Below are 21167 nucleotides of genomic sequence, written 5' to 3'. Positions count from 1 at the left end.
AGAGAAGAAAAGAGGAGACAGAGGAAGAAAAGAAGCACACTAAAGCCCAAAAAAAGGAAGGGACTGCCACTAGTTTGGATACCAGTTTTTAAAGAAATGTGTCTCAGATTCTTAAATTCTTAAATTATTCTTAAATTGGCCCTTCGCTCCTCTTCTCCAGCCGACTCACACGCTCACTTGCATTCAAAAGACTCGTGGTTGAATTCTTGGACTGCTAAATGTTCAAAAGTGAAAACAACATCAAATTAAAAGTTATGCATCAGTCTGCTAAGAGCATGGACTCCTGTCTCTAAGGTTAACTATTCTGTTTTCCATCACCCCCCAGCCACAGGGTGATCCACACATATAGCCCAGAGATACACTGCAACATTTTGTTGAAGATCATTTGTATTACCTGAAAATGTAAAATATATTTTCACTGATGACAAATAATGTTGCCTTGATATCATAGGGAAGCTTGATCTATTTATTATGGAGTTTTATACAGGCAAGTACATACTTTAAATATTAAAGTGGTGTTTAAAACAATTTTTTTGTTGCTTGTTTCTCTTCCTTGGAGAAATTCAGCCTTTCCCCTGGGACCTCATTATTTTTAATAGGCTCTTTATCCAATAACAGTGTGTAGTTGCTACTATATACTTTCTATTAAAAATGCAGCTGGGCTGAACATTCCCCCGAGATGCCTCTGCTCTTCTTCCACCCGGCTGTTATTTGTGGGATGTCTCTTTTTATGATATCTTATACACGGTATTCTATAAAGACACAGTTGTTATCAAAAGAACATCAAATAAAGTATGTGTTTGGTGCTACAGAGGAGTCACAGTTATACTAGCAAAACATTTAGAGATTATCCATCTGCCTCTAAGTAACTGATTTTCTATCTTGCTCATGGGTGGGATGTTCAAATACAAAATTAAAGAACAGTGGAAACCAGGTCCAGGGGAAGCCTCCATCTATGAGCCTACTGTCCCGTTAAAGGAAAATAATACAAATTGGATGGATAAATGCATCCACTTTAGGTGTAGACTATAGAAGGCTGTAGTCTACACCAGCTTTACTCAACCTCGTATCCACAGACATAGTCTTTCTCCATGTTGAATATGAATGATGAGGGTTGCAGTCCAATTATCTGGAGACAGCCAGTTGTGGAAGTGGTCTTCTATAACATTTTCATTCAGCTCCCTGAGTCACTAATTGCTTTTCATTTAGTATTTCATCAGTCTCGCTAGTTCTAAGATTTGATGGTTGGTTGGCCTCATTAAGAACAAGTGAATATGAAATCAAAGAATCTCACATTTTGGAAGCGGGAAATCACAATGTACACTATAAACAAACTGAAGTGTTCTCCTTGTACTGTCCATGGTTCTGATGGGGGAGATACATAGAGGCCAGACACTACAGGAGGAAAGGAATCTTCAAAATTAACCTCTGGCTGGGACCAGAGATAAATGTAAAGCCTGAAGAAGGAATACAGTACCTCCTTTCATGATGGGAAGTAAGCATCTAGAAACAACAACAGTTTTCACTCTTGTTCAGTGTTTTCTCCTGGCCAATGACCACGTCAGTTGATGTTGTCCCAACAAGAAATTTACCATCATTTGTCTGTCTGTTTGTCTGTCTATCTATCTATCTATCTATCTATCTATCTATCTATCTATCATCATCATCATTATCTATCTATCCACCCCCCCCCCCCTTCTCTCATTATTCCTGTATCTCTTTGTCTTTCTCTTGATCCATGTTCTTAGAGCTATAGTGGTTAGGTTAATTTTTATTTATATAGTGCCATAAGTTTTGCAACATAAGCTGCATCCACATTGCAGAAATAATCTGGCTCCGCTCCGCTCTGGGGCCACCACAAACTACAATTCCCAGAATTCCATACCATTGAGGCAGGCCGGTTAAAGCAGTGTCAAACTAGATTATTTCTGCAATGTGTATGCAGCCATGGAAAGTTGTTTGCTAAGCACCCCCTCCTTATGAGAGATTGTGTTTTTTATTCACACAATTTTTTTTATTTGTAATTTTTCTTTTGTTCTCCTATAAGGTCACTAATGGATTACTATAAGTAATAAGTACGTAGAGGGATCTTGTAGCACCTTTGAGACTAACTGAAAGAAAGAAATTGGTAGCATGGGTTTTCGTAGACTTCGGTCTACTTCCTCAGATGCATTTGGTGGAGTGGAAGCCAGCTACAGACATATATATGCCATTGGTATGTGAGGGTGTCTATCCAAATGACAAATCCTTTGTGTATGGAAATGTAGTTGCAGGTCCAGTTTTAACAATGGTCACGGGAAACTGGCCTTTGTGCATGGAGATGAAGTGGCAGATCCAGTTTTGCAATGGGACTAGCCTGTGATGAGAGGAATAGATGAATGTAGGGCACCCTCATGCGGATGGGGTCAGATAGTGTTGAAGTGTGTGTAGTGTGTCAGGAAACTATTGTTATGTAATAGATCAGTTCTGGGAACACATCTTGCCTTGTTTATTTGTTTTTTCACTTCATGTGGTGGGTACTGTAGTTTGAGGAATGCATGTTGTAATTCCTTGAGTTTGGCATCCCTATCTTGGCATGCCACATATCATTGTTGTGTGCCTTCAAGTTGTTGCCAACTCAGGGTGACTCTAATCATGGAGTTTTCTTGGCATGTTTCTTCAAGGGGTTTCGTCGTTGCCATCCTGAGGCTGAGAGAGTGTGACTTGCCCAAGGTCATCCAGTGGGTTTCATACCTCAGGAGGGATTTGAACCCTGATCGCCAAGTCAAACTGCCAATCCCAGAATTATAATACTTATTTATTTATTACTTTGTCATGTGTCATTCCATATTGCTTACATGTCCAGCTTTTTCATTTCCATATATCTATCCTGTAACATTAGTAATATCATCATATATCATGACTTTGTTAGTTTAGATTACTTTTCTAAGTGCTGCATCCACACTGGAGAAATAACCTGGTTTGGCACCACTTCAACTTGTCTGACTCAAGGCTATGGAATTCTGGGAGCTGGAGTTTTTTGTGTGGGCCCAGAGCGGAGCAGAGCTCCGCTCTGGGCCCCACAACAAACTCCAGCTCCCAGAATTCCATAGCCTTGAGCCAAGACACATTTAACGGTGCCAAACCGGGTTAGTTCTTCAGTGTGGATGCAACCACTCTCCAGAACTATAGTCAACCCCACTCCATGGCCGGCTTGTGGACTGTGGGGGAAAGCTTAGCCTTACTGTCAGAGAGCTCTGAGGTCCCTCCAACAAACGCAACCCCCCAATTCACAAGAGGGAGCCTGGACAGTCAAAGTGGGATGAAGTGGATTACTTTGCAGTGCAGACAGAGCCTTAAAAGCGAAGAGAGGGGCTTGAAAGGCGGGGGGGGGGAAGAGAGAGCCCCTGCTTCTCCTCAAATTTTGGGCGGGAAACTTCGGACCCACCCCCCCCGCTCCTCAGAGAAAGGAGGGAGAGAGAGAGTAGAAGAGCTCCTTTCCAGCCAGGGACACAGAGACAGATCAATGACTGGCACAAGGGAAAGGAAGGGAGGAAGAAGGATGGCGCCATAAGGATGGATCAATGGGCGCCTCTGAGCAGATGGACCAGCCGCCCACGCGGGCTCCCTCTTGGCAAACCCCACCTCCCTCCTCCTGGCCAGAAGTTTCCCTCAGGCTGCGTCCACACTGGAGAAATAACCCGGTTTGGCACCTCTTTAACTCTTTCTGGGGCTCAAGGCTATGGGATGAGTTGGAGTTTGTTGTGGGACCCCACAAAAAACTCCAACTCCATAGCCTTGAGCCCCAGAAAGAGTTAAAGAGGTGCCAAACCGGGTTTTTCCAGTGTGGACGCAGCCCTGGTTCCAGGATCCCAAAATCCATGGATGCTCAAGTTCCATTAAACACAATGGTTGTAGTCACATGAATCCCTTATATAAATAAAAGGGCAAAATCCAGGGATTCAAGTATTTTCAAGGCGTGGATGCTTGCATGCATGGATTTAAAAAAAAAAATCCGTGGATAGAGGGCTGACTGTATTTATTTCATTGTTGATTGCCCCCCTGTCTCCCAAAATCTCAGTAAAATCAAAACAATGCATCTCTACACAATACCGCACACACACGCACACACAATCCTTCCTCCGAATTCGCAGAGGATCTGTTCCAGACACATACACCCCATGAATTTGAAATTCACTCTGTTTAACCCCATAGCTTGAATGCTCCTGCGTGTAGGGTTGCCATAATTCTGGACCCTCCAAACTGGGACAAATGTAGGACACAAAAGTGGCAAAATTTTCAAATGGAGGACACTTTTTTAAAAATGGAGGCAAACACAAAAATTGATGATTTTTAAAAAATGTTAATATAAATGCATGTTTCTTAGGCATGATCAAAATGGAGGACATTTTGGCATTGTTCCTAGACAGATGGCAGAAAATGTACTTCCCTTTCTGGCCACCCCCCCTCCCCACATTCCAACAGCCATTTGGGCATTGAAGAGGAGGAAGAGGGAAGGCAGAGGAGGAGGAAGAGGAGAAGAAGAAGAGGAGGAAGAAGGGGAGGAAGAGGAGGAGGAGAAGAGAGATGGAGAAGAAGAGGAGGAGAAAGAGATGAAGAAGAGGAGGAAAAGGAGGAAAAGGAAGAGGAAGAAGGGCAGGAAAAGGGAAGGAAGAGGGGAGGAGGAGAAGAGATGGAGAAGAAAAGGAGGAGGAAGAAGATGAAGAAGAGGAGGAAAAGGGGAAGAAGGAAGAGGAAGAAGGGCGGAGGAAGAAGGGGAGGGAGAAGAAGAGATGGAGAAGAAGGGAGAGAAGAAGAAGATGAAGAAGAGGAGGAAAGGGAGGAAGAGGAAGAGGAGAAAGGGAGGAAGAAGGGGAGGAAGAGGAGGAGAGAAGAAGAGTGGAGAAGAAGAGGAGGAGGAGAAGATGAAGATGAGGAGGACAAAGGAGGAAGGAGGAAGAGGAAGAGGGAGGAAGAGAGCGGAGAGAGGAAGAGAGACGGGGAGGAGAAGAGCAGGAACAGATGAGAAAAGGGGAGGGAGGAGGAAAAAAGAGAAGAGGGGAGGAAGAAGGGGAGGAAGAAAAGAGGCAGAGAAGAGGAGGAGGAGAAAGAGGAAAGGCTCTTTCCTCTGCCTGCTGCCTCTGTAGCCAACGGAGGAAGCCAGGCAAGGGATGGGGCCTTGCTGAAGCCAAGCCCCAAACCCTGCCTGGGCCTCCGTCGCCGTTTTGCCCCCACCCCCGGGATTCCCCCCCCAGAGACAGAGGCAGCCAGGCAGAGGTTGTGGCTTGGCTTCAGCCGTCCTCCAAGCCCGCCAAGCCTGGAGGACTCCGCGATCGCGGAGGAGCCCCAGGCCATGGCTGGGGCTTGGAAGACAGACGTCCTCCAAGCCCCAGCCAAGCTGGAGGACTCCGCGATCGCGGAGGAGCCCCCAGGCCATGGCTGGGGCTTGGAAGACAGACGTCCTCAAGCCCCAGCCAAGCCTGGAGGACTCCGCGATCGTGGAGGACCCCCAGGGGATGGCTGGGGCTTGGAAGGCAGCCGTCCTCCAAGCCCCACCAAGCCTGGAGGACTCCGCGATCGCGGAGGAGCCCCAGGGGATGGCTGGGGCTTGGAAGGCAGACGTCCTCCAAGCCCCAGCCAAGCCCTGGAGGACTCCGCGATCGCGGAGGAAGCCCCCAGGGGATGCTGGGGCTTGGAAGGCAGAACTTCTCCAAGCCCCAGCCAAGGCCTGGAGGACTCCGCGATCGCTGCGGAGGCCCCAGGGGATGGCTGGGGCTTGGAAGGCAGACGGTCCTCCAAGCCCCAGCCAAGCCTGGAGATCCGCGATACGGGAGGAGCCCCCAGGGGATGGGCTGGGGCTTGGAAGCAGACGCTCCAAGCCCCAGCCAAGCCTGGAGGACTCCGCGATCGCGGAGGAGCCCCCAGGGGATGGCTGGGGTTGGAAGGCAGACGTCCTCCAGCCCCAGCCAAGCCTGGAGGACCCGCGATCGCGGAGGAGCCCCCAGGGATGGCTGGGGCTTGGAAGGCAGACGTCCTCCAAGCCCCAGCCAGCCTGCAGGACTCGCTGGGGGGGGGGGAGTCCGGGGGCGGGGCCAAAACGGGGCGGGACCGTGCGGACCCGCCCCAAATCGGGAAAGTCCCGCCCCCAGGCGGATATGGGAACCCTACTGCGTGTGCTCATGATGTGCACGTCGCCCCTCCTTAATATCAAACCACAAATCTCAAGTCCATGAAAATGAGGGGGTGACTGGTGTGTGTGTGTTGTGTTGTGTGTGTGTGTGTGTAATCACAATTTTTTAAAAATACTAACCATGGTAGTGAAGCCACACAAAGCTGGAGACATGGCAAATGGTAGGGTGAACAAGGGTGGAGGTTTCTCATCGTGACATTAGATCCACGTTTAGGCAAGCTTAGAGCAGGCCCACTGATGTCAATGGGACTTAGGCTCATGTCAGTGGGCCTAGTCCATACATGGGAATTGTATGACACCTCAGGTGTTTTTGGACTGCACCTCCCAGCAGTCCTAGCCAGCATTACCAGTGATGATGAATGCTGAGAGTTACTATCATACACTATGGAGTTTATCACATGGGGGGGGTTGGAAGTATAAAAGATGATTAATCAGTGATTAACCTGCAATTGTGCAAATGGTTTTCACATGACATCGCATGCAAAGCACTATTATCCCATGAATAACCCGTGATTAACATACAACTGCACAGTTTTCAGACGACGTTGAGACGAATTGTGATTAAAGTGCCATTATCCCGTCAATAACCAGGCAAGAAACAACATTAACCCATTCACAGAATTTTCTGCTGTGTCTTGCCTGGTTATTCCTTGGTTCTTTTTTTAAAAAATTAATTTTATTCTACATATATCAATACATCCATTATACAGTAATCATACTTACAATCTGTTGTAATCAAAATATCATTGAGCATTGTTTTACTACAGATATTTGATTTTCCTTCTGCATATCATTCTTCTTGTTCAATTCATATTTCCTTTCATACTAAAATTATTTCATTCTATATTCCATACTTCCTAACATCATTCATACTAAGTGGCTAATCTTAATGTTCAGTTGTATGTCTTGCTTTGATTTCAATATAGGATTGCATTTTGTTGTTATCATATATATATATATATATATTCTCTCCTTATATTAGATTTGGTTTCCACTTCCTGCTGAGATGATATTTCTAATCTATCATTACTTAATTTCAAACTGGATTCTCCTAAAGTTTGGTTACTTCTTTCCATTCTTCCTCATAGTCGTTTGAGTTCTTATTGTTTAGTTGATTAGTGATTCTATCCATTATTGATAGTTCCATAAGTTTCATGACCCACTCTTCCGTGGCTGATTCCCTGGTCCTTCCCTGGTTCTTCACAGGATAATGGCACTGGCGTTAATATCATTTTAAGCACATTTTAATGTCGATTGCCAGATTTAATCGTTGTTTAAACTGCTATTTCCCCCCATGTGATAAACTCTATAAACATCTGGAGAGCCACACAATTCCCACCCTGGTCTGGCCTGTCTAAGTTTGGTGGTACAGTGGTGAAATGCTTGCCCTGCAGCCACAACATTGTAAGTTTGATCCTAGAGAGGGCTCCAAGGTCCACTCAGCCTTCCATCCTTTCGTAGGTTGCTAAAATGAATACCCAGCTTATTGGGGGCAATTGGCTTGCACATTGTCAACTACTTGGGGAGTGATAGTTTACTGATAAGCAATATATAAAAGTACAGTGGTACCCCGGGATACGAAAGCACCGCGTTACGAAATTTCCGGGATACGAAAAAATTCCATAGGAAAAAACTGTTTCGGGTTACGTTTTTTTTTTCGGCTTACGAAAAAATTTTTTGGTGCTTTTCGGCGCTTTTTCGCACGAAATCGCGGCTTCCAGCGCTAGCGCCTATGGCTTTTTCAGGTTGCGAAAGATTCCGGGTTACGAAGGGCGCCGCGGAACGAATTAATTTCGTAACCCGGGGTACCACTGTACTTGATATTGCTATTGCTATTGGCTTGATACCCCAACCAAGAAAATAATCAAACAGAGCAAGGTGGGAGAGGAAAACTTGCCTCTCCTGGAAGCCTCCCAGTCAATATCTTGACATGGTCTCTGTTCATTCCAACTCACTGTTTCCTATGCCTTGGAGGTGGGATGGGAAAAAATTTTTTTGAGATGCTTTGCATTACCTCCTGGCTCTCATATTTCTCTGATCTAGAAACAGTTTTTGCTCTTTTCAAGAGGAGAAAGCACCCACTGAGTAACCTTAGGTAAATCACGTTCTCTCAATCTGAGAGGACAGCAAAGGCAAAAACCCCTCTGAACAAATCTTGCTGAGAGAACCCCGTGATAGGGTCCTCATAGGTCTGGAATGAACTGGAGGCACGCAACAACTACTACAAAAGCCAGTAGGCAGCTGTTTGCTGAAATTAGTCAGAAAATTACCACTATACATTTTGAAATAATAAGTAATTATAATAAATATTATATTTATGTAGATCCTGCCTTTTCCCCAGTGTGGGACACAAGACAACTTAAAAGGTTAAAAGGGATGCAACTTTAAAATTCATGTCATGCAAAAATTAATAGAATGAACCTAGCAATGGATTTAAAGGCAATTAAAACCCATAAAAAACCCAGCAAACAAAACAAATAGCACATTCTCTTCAATTTTAATTTAACAAATAAACAGGACATCATATTATCTTTAGTGGTTAGCATTCTGTTTCATTTTATTGGACTTTGCTTCCATGTATGATATCCTGATCCATTTATTTTTAGGCTGTCATAAGGGAAGACGATTACGCTGCCTGACTTCTGTATTTCTTCACTAAAAATTATAAAACTGGGCAAGTGCCGTCAAAATATATTTATCCCTTGCTGTGTGTTCAGACTAGTTCCACATGAAGCCACTGGGAATAAAATTAAGTCATGGTTAACTTGTTCCGGATCCAACTCATAGATGTCTCCACATTAACTAGCTGGTGGGCAGTGGCCAGTAAGCCCAATAAGGCCATGTAGCCTATCTGAAATGGCAGAAATGGGGCAGAAGGGTCACAGCAGAAGGCAGGCCAACCACAAGGAGTAATGTTTAGTTTGATGGAACAGACATTGCATGTTGTGCATGCCTGCATCATCTTCTCAAAAGAAAACCTGCCCCCTCAGAAAATTTAAGAAATAGCTATCATGACGTCCATTTGGGAAGTCAAGCCATATTGGGTTTTAGTATGTGGTATATACAAGTAGTTAATTATGTTTTTAAGATAAGCTGAGAACAGTTACACCAAATGTGATGCAAGATTCAAGGGAGCAAGACATGGCACAATGTACCTCCGCCCCTGAAATGGTGGCTTTGGTTTCAAGATGTTAATATTGAGATAACACAAGGGAATCTGCTGAAGCCTGCGCCCTAGTGAACAATGTCAAGATTGTGTGTGTAATAAACGTGCAGAGCATTCTGGATGGAGACATAAGATTGCTTTGTTCAGTAGTTGTGTCCCAGTCCAGTCAGTGGCTGTTGCTCAGAATTCAGTGGGATTTATGGTCAGTGTGCCTGGGATGGCAGCCTTAAAGGGCGTCCTAGTTACCTTGACTATGGGTCAACAAAAAGTTGCTTAGCATCACTTTCCAGAGCTTGGAAAAGTTACTTTTTTAGATTACAACTCCCAGAATCAATGTTGGCTGGGGAGTCCTATAGAAGCTCTAGTCCCAGAAGATGACATTTTCCAAGCTTTGCTGCTAACACTTTAGCTTCTGTGCCCAAGAAGTGTGATATTTTTCCTTCACCTCTCAGCACAAGTGTTAATGCTCAAGTCTCTGGAACACTCTGGGACAGAAGGAAGTGTCAGAGAAGCACCAGCCCTGCTGCAGATAGGATTAAACACCAGTGTTTCCTTTTGGAACCTTTTCTCTCCCCTCCCTTGCATCCCCCCTCCCCATATAAGTGACTTTGCTCCATCCATGCAGTGGAGCGTGTGGTGCTCCCACAGTTGCGTCAGATCTGTGCAAACAAACGACACTCTTCCCATTGTGGAATCAGACTATTTAAGGGGCAGAACTGAAGGGCTCAACCACCACCTCCAGGCTGCCTCTTCTCTCCAGTGTACAGCAGGAATCTGCACCTCATTTCAAAGGTAGGCTGGGAGGATACTATAAAGAACCTGTCAGATTAGGGCATTAGTGGTTTACTTCTTTTTCACAGTGAGAATTTCTGTTGAACTACATCGAGTTACTCTTAGAAACTGCAAGAATATAATCAGAGGCAGTCTGCAGAAATGTGGGAAGCAGCTCTAGGAGTGTTTGTTATTTGAACTGTGCTTGCTGCCTTTCTTACTTTAGCTAATGTGGATGATGTTTGTTATCAGAGTTCTTGTTTGGCAAGAATGGATTTTCAGCTTGTTCTTTTTACCCAGAACTTTTGCTGTGTGAATTTGTCTCAGCAAAGATACAGCCACTTTTGCATAAAGAACAGGAGTATGGGCTGAGATACCCAATCTTAATTGGGAGGAATTGTTATTATATTTCATTCAAACTTCCATGCGCAATGCAGTCCTATATATGAATACTCAAAAGTAAGCAATCTTGAGTTCAATGACATGGGACTTACTATTCCTCTCAGGTAAATGAGGTTTTAATGGTTTATGGGTGAGAGTGGGCTAAGACAGGATATAGTTAGTTGTGATTTTAATATCTACTGACAATTGTAGTCTGTAATGCCTTTTTTAATTGCATACTTCTAATTTGTTGATTGGTGTAGAGATACTAGAAGCAGGATAAGATTTTGACAGTATTTTTTATTCCTCTTATAACCATCCTAGCTGCAGAGTTTCAAACAGATAAGTCATGTACTGTATGTAATGTGTTTAATACTCAGGAAGTTTATTGTTTTAGCATGTGTTGCTTACTTTGGCATGATCTGAGCCAAACTGAAAGTCTTGCTGGATAGAGCTCATGACAAACTCTCCTGTTAAAATCTGTGGCACTTGCGCTCCCTTAGCTTTGAATGGCTCTTCTTCTGATTTCTTAAATGTGTGTGAAATGTGATACTGAAATATATATAAAGTATGTTTATTTAATAAATAGGTCAGATCATACGATCAGTACTACATAAAAAAAAATTCTCAGACACATACACACTCTTCAAGATACACTGTTTTTCTCTCTGGCATAAAGCATCATCACAAAGGACAAATTATCTGTCTGTCTATCTATCTATCTATCTATCTATCTATCTATCTATCTATCTATTTTTCAGACATATGAACCCATCCACTAAGGTTACAAACCTTATTTTCATCAGCTCTGCACCTTTACATCACTTTCCCTTATACACATCCAAGTGTGTGGATATAAGTACCATTTTTCTCTCAAGAAAATCAAGTCATTTTAATTTGATTCTAATTTGCATTTATACTCCAGAGAAATTAACACTATGAAGTGATCTTGGAGTATTGCAAAATATTTTGTTCCACACAAAAAATAACTCAAATTCAAGTCAGCACTGTTGATCTTTCTAGGAAATAGAAAAGTTGCACAATGATACATAACAACCACAAAAATACAGGGGGTGGGGTGGGGGGATAATTTCTTCAAAATAGAACATGGCATACTTTTTAAAGGGTGTTGTGTCTAAAATTCATGCAAAGGAGAATTCAATGGATAGCTTCAGTTGAGCAATATGATATGTCACAGAGGGATTTAATTTTCCCAATATACAGGATTGCCATGGATTGCTTTTCTGTGTTGAAGCTATCATCAGTCCCAGTCATTGATCTGTGACTTCTTAAGCCTTGATGTATAGACCTCATTGTCGTTCTTTCTCATATAAATGAACACCCAGAATATATACTTGTTTGTAAACAGCAGCCTTTTAGGATCTGTGTTGTAGCAATATCTTTATTGAGCCAAAAAGAAAAGGGAAAAAAGACATGTGCAACCTTTCAAGATCTTCATATCACTTCATTAGGCAAGATGTTACAAAATTTGACCAGGGAAAGAGAACGCATGAAGGAAAGCCTTGATCTTTAAATCATGTTGTCAGCCTGTTGTTGCCATGAGATGTAATGAAGAGGAAGAGCTTGCAAGTTCCCGGTGGGTTTTATTTGGTTATTTGATGGATTAGGTTTCACCGCAAGAATCCCTAGGCAGCCTGGGAATGGCAAAAGCAATAAGGTTTCAATCTCCATTTAGTAAGTACAGTCTTTCCATTTGTAAATTCAGACCTGTCTCTATCCATCTATCCTTGCAGGACTTTCATCATGTTTTCTCCTCTTTCCTCTCCAGCTATGAATAGTGGGATCTGCCTCTTTCTCCTCCTGGCTGTGCTGTCCATGAACTCCTCAGGGCAGCAGACATCTGGTTCCCACAATGGCAATCCTGTGGCTGCCGACCTTGAGCAGAGCTTGCTGGACAACCACCGGCACGTTCGTAACCCAGCCACAGGGAAATCTATCCAGCGGGTAGATGGCAGCATGGACCAAAAAGCCAACCTTGGAGCTCTGTTGGCTAAATACCTCCAGCAAACCCGAAGAGGTATATATTTTGAATCACGTTATATTCAAATTAGAAAAATCTAATTTCAGTTAGAATTTGACTTATGAATAAATCAAACTGGAGGAAGGGTAGCAACATTTAGTCTGGTTTTGAAAACTCACAGATTTAGCCATCTAGATCCACAGTTAGGTAATACTTTTATTAAGATTGGCCATAAATGCAAAAATAGTGTGTGAGCTTCCCCAGAACTCTTCATAAAGCTACATGATACTTAGGATTGCTAAGTATTTTGGGGGGAGATAGAAAACTGCAAAAATTAAGCCTATTGTGGTCATAAAGTGGAGGCAACGATGTTACTTTAATTGTAGAAAAGGAGGGATGTTTCATTAATTTCCCCTCTGTCCTCTTCCACCCCACCTTCACATATATTCATTGTGGTTTGTACCGTCACATCATTTCCATCTTATGGAAATCTTGAGGTGAACCTATCATGAGGGTTTCTTGGCAATATTGGTTCAGAGAGGGTTTGCCTTTGCCTTCCTCTTCCATTCCTCTAACGCCTAGAGAGTGTGACTTGCCCAAGGTCACACAACAGGTTTCCATAGTTGAGTAAGGATTCGAATCCTGGTCTTCATACTTGAAGTCTAGTGCTGAAACCAGTATGCCACACTGGTTCTCTTCACACATATTTACCACCCAAGGAAAGTGTTAAGAAGAGAAGGCATTTAACTCATGCTTCACCAGAGCTACTTCATATGAAGTCTATTAAGGAATCTTTGTTGATTCTATTTAGGTTTTTAAATACAGAGGACCAGAATCATATACTGTACATTCTGAGTCATGACCAAAATCGAAAGGACAAGTGACAGCTGGTATCTTCTTCATCACTGAGGTGATAGATCCACTGTTGGGTTTGTTCTGAATGTAAAATGGGCTATCGTAATTTCAGCACCCTTTAAATTTCAGACAACCCCCCCCAGAGTGGATCCACTGTTTTGGTGACATGGGAGCCACCAACTGCCACTGATGATGACCTGCTGTCAAAAAAAAAATACTTTCAGGAATATCATAGCATATGAATTAAGTATATTTACAAACTGCACAAATATCTAAGTACACCTAGAACTGGGACCAATTCTTTCTTGCCATTTAGTGGGATGTTAAGGGACCCACTTTCTTTTACTGATGTCCTCCCTGCAATACAATTTAGCTACTCACATTAGGTTCTTGTTAGATCAGATGCACACAGCTTATTTGTGCATTTTGGTGTTGTTTTAATGGAGTCTAAAGCCCTAGCGACTGCTAAATGATGCACTTGGGAAGTGCTCCAGAGGTGGAAAGGAGGTTTACAGTGCAATCCAATTTAAGTCCCAAGCAGTTCAATAGGGCTTAGTACTGGGTAGCTGGATATGGGATTATAGACTGAAGAGCTGTTGAACTCACTGTAGAAGAGAAATAAGCATTAAATTAGGCTCCTATAGCTAGACTGAGTGTACCATTACATACTTCTCTTCTGCAATAGATTCAAGAGTGTGATTCATAACTTCACAGTTAGCAAAGGCAGTTGCTTTTGTGATTCACCAACAATACTATAGTGGAGCAGGGCTCGCATAGAAGAGCTCTACAAGCTTTTCATAGAATCATAGAGTTAGAAGAGACCACAAGGGCCATCCAGTCCAACCCCCTGCCATGCAGGAAATCTCAATCAAAGCATCCCCAACAGATGGCCACCCAGCCTCTGTTTAAAGACCTCCAAAGAAGGAGACTCCACCACACTCCAAGGAGTATGTTCCACTGTCGAATAGCCCTTACTGTCAGGAAGTTCCTCCTAATGTTGAGGTGGAATCTCTTTTCCTGGAGCTTGCACCCATTGTTCCATGTTCTGGTCTCTGGAGCATCAGAAAACAAGCTTGCTCCCTCCTCAATATGACATCCCTTCAAGTATTAAACAGGGCTATCATATCACCTCTTAACCTTCTCTTCTCCAGGCTAAACATCCCCAGCTCTCTAAGCCATTCCTCATAGGGCTTGGTTTCCAGACCCTTCACCATTTTAGTCGCCCTCCTTTGGACATGCTCCCATTTCTCAACATCCTTTTGGAATTGTGGTGCCCAGAACTGGACACAATATTCCAGGTGGGGCCTGACCAAAGCAGAATACAGTGTCACTATTACTTCCTTTTTGATTAGCAGGAACAATTATGTCACCTGCTACTATCCTCAGACTTCTCTTTTCTCTACATGTAGCAGCAAGTTGCACAGTAACGGGGCATAAGTAGATACAAGTTTTCTCTCAACAAGGGTATTGTGAGCTATCTCTGTTGCAACCCAAAACACTTGGCAGTATTTTTGCTATGAACCGAACAACCAGGACCCATTGGCTTTACAAAATACAGTACCTGTTTTGGTGACAATGAAAACTACTAGAATTACTTTGTTGATATTGTCCAAGGCAGCTGCCTGCAGTTTGGGACTATCTTTGATTGCAGGGAAATGTTGCAATGGGGACATTTGTTTTACCACTACAACATTGTTGAATTAGCGTTACAAGTGGGGATGGGGGTGGAGAGTAAAGCAGAGTGGTTCAAAATATCCTTTGTACAAATTTGGTCTTTGTGTCCATTAATTGTGTCCAGTTAAAGAGGTTCAGTGGGGAGATATAAGGGAAACTGTACTTGAGGACTTAACTGGATACTTGTAGTAAAATGTCTGACACTGTAGATGTTGAGTACTGTGTATCAGAAGTCAGTTTCAGAGAATCGATCAGATGTTGAAAACTTCAGGTCCTGAGGCCAAATCTGGACTGCTGGGAAATGGGGTGAATTTGTCCCTCTGAGGTTCTCCAGAGGGCTACATCCTTTTTTCATGACATCAGCATTTGGTGGTTTCCCAGTTTTGGTTTGGGTCCTGTTCCCATCCTAAAGAACTGACATGCTTCTCCCACAGCTTTGTTACTTGCAGTAAGAGCTGTAAGTTTACAAACCAACAACAAGAGCAACAAGCCTAGTGTTTTTGGTCCCCTTCATTTCCCCTTGCCACCAATAGAAATACAGGTCACAAGAATGTCTCTGAAGGTGAATCTGTCCCTCAGGCTGAAAGACATTCCTAGGTAATTTTATGTCTCCTCCACCCAGCATCTTCTAAACACCCTCCACTGCATGTGCAAAATGAAGCAAGTCAGTGTTTAAGTATTTGTGTAACGTGAATAACATGGGTTCTCCAAGAGCCTCTTCTAGTTAAAGTAGATGGGTTGGCATACATTTGTTAGTGATCCAATGTCAGAAGTAGTTCATGTTCTCCTGCTGCTTGAGGGGTGAAGCAAAATCCCATCCCTTTCCCACATTGCCCCATGCCATGGCAACCACCCCAACACACACACTAGATAAGGATGTGGAAAAGACACTCCCCTTGAGAAGTTGGCAGAGGACTACGTAAGTAGTAGTAGATCCATTGTCGCTAACTGTGCCCCCCATTGGCCCAAGAGGTTATGATGTTGTGCCCCCCCCCCCCACACACACACAAATAGGAAGAGGAGAAGATTTTTCACCCCCAATAAGTTGGATAATATGTGTGTGGTACCTGTTCCCAAAAGATGGAGCAAGCAGAGGCTGGTGACACCATAGTCCTTGTACTACCAGAGGTTAGCTCACAACTGCTGTAAAGCTCAGCAGTTGTTTTAATGGAGTTTAATGGCACAGTTGTTTACTTCTTGATAGCACAGGGGCTTTATCAGTCCATGGGAAGAAACAGTGGATTTGTTACTCCCAGTGACATGCCAGCTGAGGTGACTGCCTCACCAAGGCTAATGGAAGCCCTGTTTGATTTCCTGTAAGACAGTTTGATGACATTGGTTGCAGTGTGCCTTCAAATGACCACAACAGCTGGCATTTTAAAATTAGCATTTACAGCCTCAATTCAAAATAATTTCCCCCCCACCAGAAATCAGCTCAGTTTACTTCAATCACACATTGAATTCCCACAAGCCTTTTTTATTCACTCACTTTGACAACTACAAAGTCGAAACGGTGAAAACTGAAATAGGTGAAAAATATAGGAGATGTGCTCTAATTGGTTTTAGAAGGGCACTCTAACTGGGCAATCATTTTATACTCCAAGATCATCTCCATCTTTGTGCCTTTAGGGTGAACATTTTCTTAATAGCTCCATTTGTATTTATTGACTACAATGCAACTATAAGTCAGGTTAGAGTCTAGAGTTCTTTTCTGGAGCTGAATTAAAAGCCTTTTCATTTTGGGGCTTGTGTGACAGCAAAATGCTAAAGGTTAAAAATGGGTGAAATATTTACTCTTCCACTGTGGTTCTTTATTAAGAGCGCAGTGCTGTACATGCTGAGCTTGGAAAATTACTTTTTGGATTACAGTTTCCAGAATCCTGCCACTAGTATGGACACTGGCCATGCTGACTGTGTGCTTGTATGGGCTGTAGTCCAAAAATCTACATCAATTATATTCCTAATTTCAGAAATATGTAGAATATTGATAGTTCTTCCAGAAAGGGAACAGAATAACTGGTTTCTGTAAGATAGTTCATGGAAGCTTTTGTGCTAACATAGTGGTATTCAAACTTTTTACCCTTACCCACCCTTCCTTTACATCTGCATGCAGACATCACACCCACCCACCCGATGCAGTATATGAATAAAAATATTTTGTTTATTTAGTGTGCATATTTTCATTCACACATTTATTCACACATATATATTCATATTTTAACATTGCACAAGGAAATACCATCATTCAAATTGGAACAGTTTTATTTAAGTAAATTCAATATTTAACACAATGCACATGTAAATTTTACACATAAAGGTTTGGGAAGAGGAGGAGAAGGAGGGAACAAGGCCTCCAAGTCTCCCTTGAGCAACTTTCACACACACACACACACACACACACACACACACACACACACCAGAGATCCCACACCACTATTTGAGAACCACTGTGGTAAGGGGATAAAAGTATGCCCAAGAGGTAAGTGTTAACAGAGAAAGTCAATAGCTTACAAGTCAAAGGCTTATGTGGAGTAACTAGGTGCTGCTGCTTCTGCCCTTCTGGGTTCTTGACGACAACAATAACAACCAATGCACACAGAGAGGAAACTCATTATTTCAGTATAGAGACTCATGTAACCATGTATCCACTTACAAGTGGATGTACCAGGAGGCTTTGAAAAGCTCATGATTTCTGGCAAAGGCAGGGGAGATGTCATGTCCATCACAGTACTATTCAGCAAGCATGAGAATGCTTCATGGATCTTGTAATGCCAACAGTGAAGGAGCAAAAAATTGTGGACGTTGAGAGTAGAAAAATATATCTGAGGAAATGTTAGATGTGCTATTTCTAAAATTTGGGGGCTAAGATTTGCCTTGATGCTACACTCTTCAACTGGACAGCCCAAAGAAGTTTGCAGTTGGACCATCGTTTTTCTGTTCTTTGGTTACAGAAAGACAACTATGACTCTGTAAGCCAGGATTTGAATCCTGGCTCAGCCATGAAAACTCACTGGATGACCCTGGTTGTGTCACACACTCTCAGCCTCAGAGGATGGCAATAGCAAACCCCCTCTGGACAAACTTGCCAAGAAAGCCTTAGAGTCGACATAGGTCAGAAATGACTTGAAGGCAAACAAAAACAGTATAGTCACAAAAATGACAGTACTGTATGTGTAAATTTCTAAAAAAAATGAGAAATATCAGTGGCCCTGTATAATCTAAAAGCATGATCCTAAGCATGTTCATGCATAAGTAAATCCAGTTGTATTTAATGGCTTAATCCTTAGTTAATACATTTTGAATTACAGCCAAAATGTGTTTAAATTAGTTAATATTGATACTAAAAAAGTGACCATATTTTAGCTTCAATGATTTTATGGGATATCCCCTTCTGCCATTTTAAATGACATTTAATGTCATTCTCTTTTCATATGATGATTAAATTCCAGTTCATTTCTCTGTATGTAGGAAGGTCACTCGTATAAGAAAAAGAATCAAAATAAAATATTGTGCTTAAAAGTTAATGTCTTAAAAGCAGTGTTTTAATTAAATTGGCAGTTTAGTGCTTTTTATATGAATATATTTTTAGCTGTTACATTTTAAACTCATATTGTAAGTTGATTTGAGTCCCATTTGAAAGAAAGGTGGGATGTATACATACAAACAAATCAATATTTGGCCAATTGATTATTCTACCTTTTATATATTTATCACATATATATATTCTTCCCTTACTTCAAGAAGTGTGGAATAGCAAGCTATCATACGATGACATTTCATATTTTCACAGCAATCCTGTGCATTGGGTCAGCCTGAAAGACAGTGATTTGCCCAAAGCAACACAGTAAATGGCAAAACAGAGGCTGGCCTTTAGCTTTCTAAATTGCTATACTTGAGTGCAGTCCAGAAATATTTCTGCAATACTGGTATGGCACTGTCCTTTCTAGTGTCACAATAGTCAGTCGGAATACAGTGGTAAACCACCAAAGCAGTAGAATTGGTGTTCATTATAGGTCTGAGAGTTCCTTCTGTCTTGACCAGGATTGTTTGTCACAACAAGGTAATGTCTCATTATGTAAGGTTTATATGGAAAACATCAGCTGGTCAGGGATCTTGTTGACTTTGAGTGATAACTGAATGGTGCTATGAATAGATCACTATTATGTGAGATCTAGTTGTTGATGGGTTGTTGTTGTTGTTGTTTTAAAGAAAGTTAGAATTATGCCATCCTGCACCCAGAGCCAGCCAGGTACAGAATAGTACAAAGTGGCTTAGTGATGTGGTTATACTACAGAACAGCAAAACACTAGCTGAATTCAGTTCACAGGTCCTTCACTCAGAAATCCTTGTTCTCCATTTTAAGTGCTGTTTTTGAAAGGGGTGAAGGAATACTTTTTAGTTGTTGCTGTTAGGAGTCAGAAACTCTTTCTGGTTTCTGCAAACCAACCAGAGAAATCTCAGTTTATTGTCCATGACAAAATCACTCAGTTTCTATTTCATTGCATTTCTCTCATTTCCACTTTTATTTTCTTTCCCTGCTTGATTCATAGCAGGATTCAAGACCCATTTTGTCTGCATAGAAATTCTCACACATTTATTTATGAACTTGAACTAATGTCCTTAACCTTTACCCATTGACTAAAGTGTTTATGTATTTTTTAAAATTGCATGCATTTTTAGCCTTCCACATTTTAAAACGTTCACAGTGTTTTTTGTATACTGTAGTTCTCACAAAACAACTGGTGAGCCTAGGAAATGTTTGATTTTCTTGAAGCAAGATGTATTTCTTTTGGAGTGTTGGAGACCAAGAGTGTTGAAAAAGGTGTTCCATGAGTTGCATGTGGCCCCCAGAGGTCTCCATGCTCAGTGATCTGCTGATAGATTGAGCTCTTCTCATCTAATAAAGTAGATCCTCTGATTTAAGGTGTCACATAACTGTTGCTATCATTGTCTTATGCATTCATTTATTTAGTTCTGTATCAATTTCTTTCTTTTTTTTTAAAGGTTCAACTGGAAAGGTCTCTGTGATGGGACTACAGAATTTTGACCCTACACACAGGATAAGAGACAGAGACTACATGGGCTGGATGGATTTTGGACGCCGCAGTGCTGAAGAATATGAGTACGCTTCTTAAAGAATGTTAAACTATGCTTAAAATAAATTAAAATCAAGTCTCATTTCTGTACAGAAAAAAATTTGTCATCCTTTTCAAATCAGTGTTTTAAAACATGTACTTGATGTAAATTTGTCTGTAAAACTATACAATGCAATATATATTATATAAACATATGCAGAATTTTCAAGAAAAAAGGTTTCTCCTATAATTTCTTACACTTCATTGTAGACATATTAAAAGTATTTTGCTCATCCCGCAGTTGTCTTGTCACCACAAATGTTGCTGAGTCACAATCTACCGCCAAAGGAAAATGCTTTCAATTCTACCATATGCTATTTACTAATCTGTACAACTTCCAAAAGAGTGTGTTCTATCTGTGTTTCTATCATTCTGCACCATTTTAAACAATGGATTGAATCCAGACTTAGGAGTACTTACTTTAAACCCATTGTATTTAAGTTAGTCAGGACTAACCTAAGTCCCATTGATTACAAGGGTTTTACTGTTGAGTATGAGTAAGTTTGAATCCAACCCAGTCTGTAAAAATATCAACATGGTAGAAGAAGTTTCCTATGAAAAGCATTTTTATGGCTACCATTTTTAATATTTAAGTCAGAGAAATCACTGGTGCATAGTAGATTTTTTTTCTTTTGTGAAATAAATGTGAAAATTCTGCTCAAATTATGAATCCTGGAATAAACAGAACATTCCTTGCCTTGTGGTGACTTAATGCATTTGTTTTGCAGGGCAAGATGAACTTCTCCCCATCACTGACCCCTACAAATACTAGAGCAAAAAATGCATTCCAGGCTTGGGTGGGGAAAAGGGTGGGATCAAAAATGACAAAATATTTTTTATTATTAAGCCCTTTTGCTGTGTGCCTTCAAGTCGTTTCCAAATCATGGAAATCCTAAAGTGAATCTATCATGGAGCTGTCTTAGCAAGATTTGTCCAGAGGAAGTTTGCCTTTGCCTTCTTCTGAGACTGAGAGAATGTGAGTTGACCAATGTCACCCAATGGGTTTCTGTGGCTAAGGTCTGGAATAGATGGGCC

At 41.8% G+C, this 21167-nt stretch overlaps 1 protein-coding gene across 1 annotated transcript; it reads left to right on the top strand.

Moving 5' to 3' along the window:
• The first annotated feature begins 9695 nt into the window (after window positions 1-9695).
• Window positions 9696-20829, top strand: CCK (cholecystokinin). Its single transcript, XM_042472619.1, has 3 exons — window positions 9696-10127; window positions 12277-12525; window positions 20002-20829. Exons 2-3 carry the CDS (start codon window positions 12279-12281, stop codon window positions 20130-20132), a joined length of 378 nt encoding a protein of 125 aa, XP_042328553.1. The 5' UTR covers window positions 9696-10127; window positions 12277-12278; the 3' UTR covers window positions 20133-20829.
• The last annotated feature ends 338 nt before the right edge of the window (window positions 20830-21167 follow it).

Source organism: Sceloporus undulatus, chromosome 6 (assembly GCF_019175285.1).
Source record: "Sceloporus undulatus isolate JIND9_A2432 ecotype Alabama chromosome 6, SceUnd_v1.1, whole genome shotgun sequence".
Taxonomy (NCBI): domain Eukaryota; kingdom Metazoa; phylum Chordata; class Lepidosauria; order Squamata; family Phrynosomatidae; genus Sceloporus; species Sceloporus undulatus.
The sequence above is the reverse complement of the archived record's forward strand: the minus strand, read 5'-3'. Positions and strand labels throughout refer to the sequence as shown.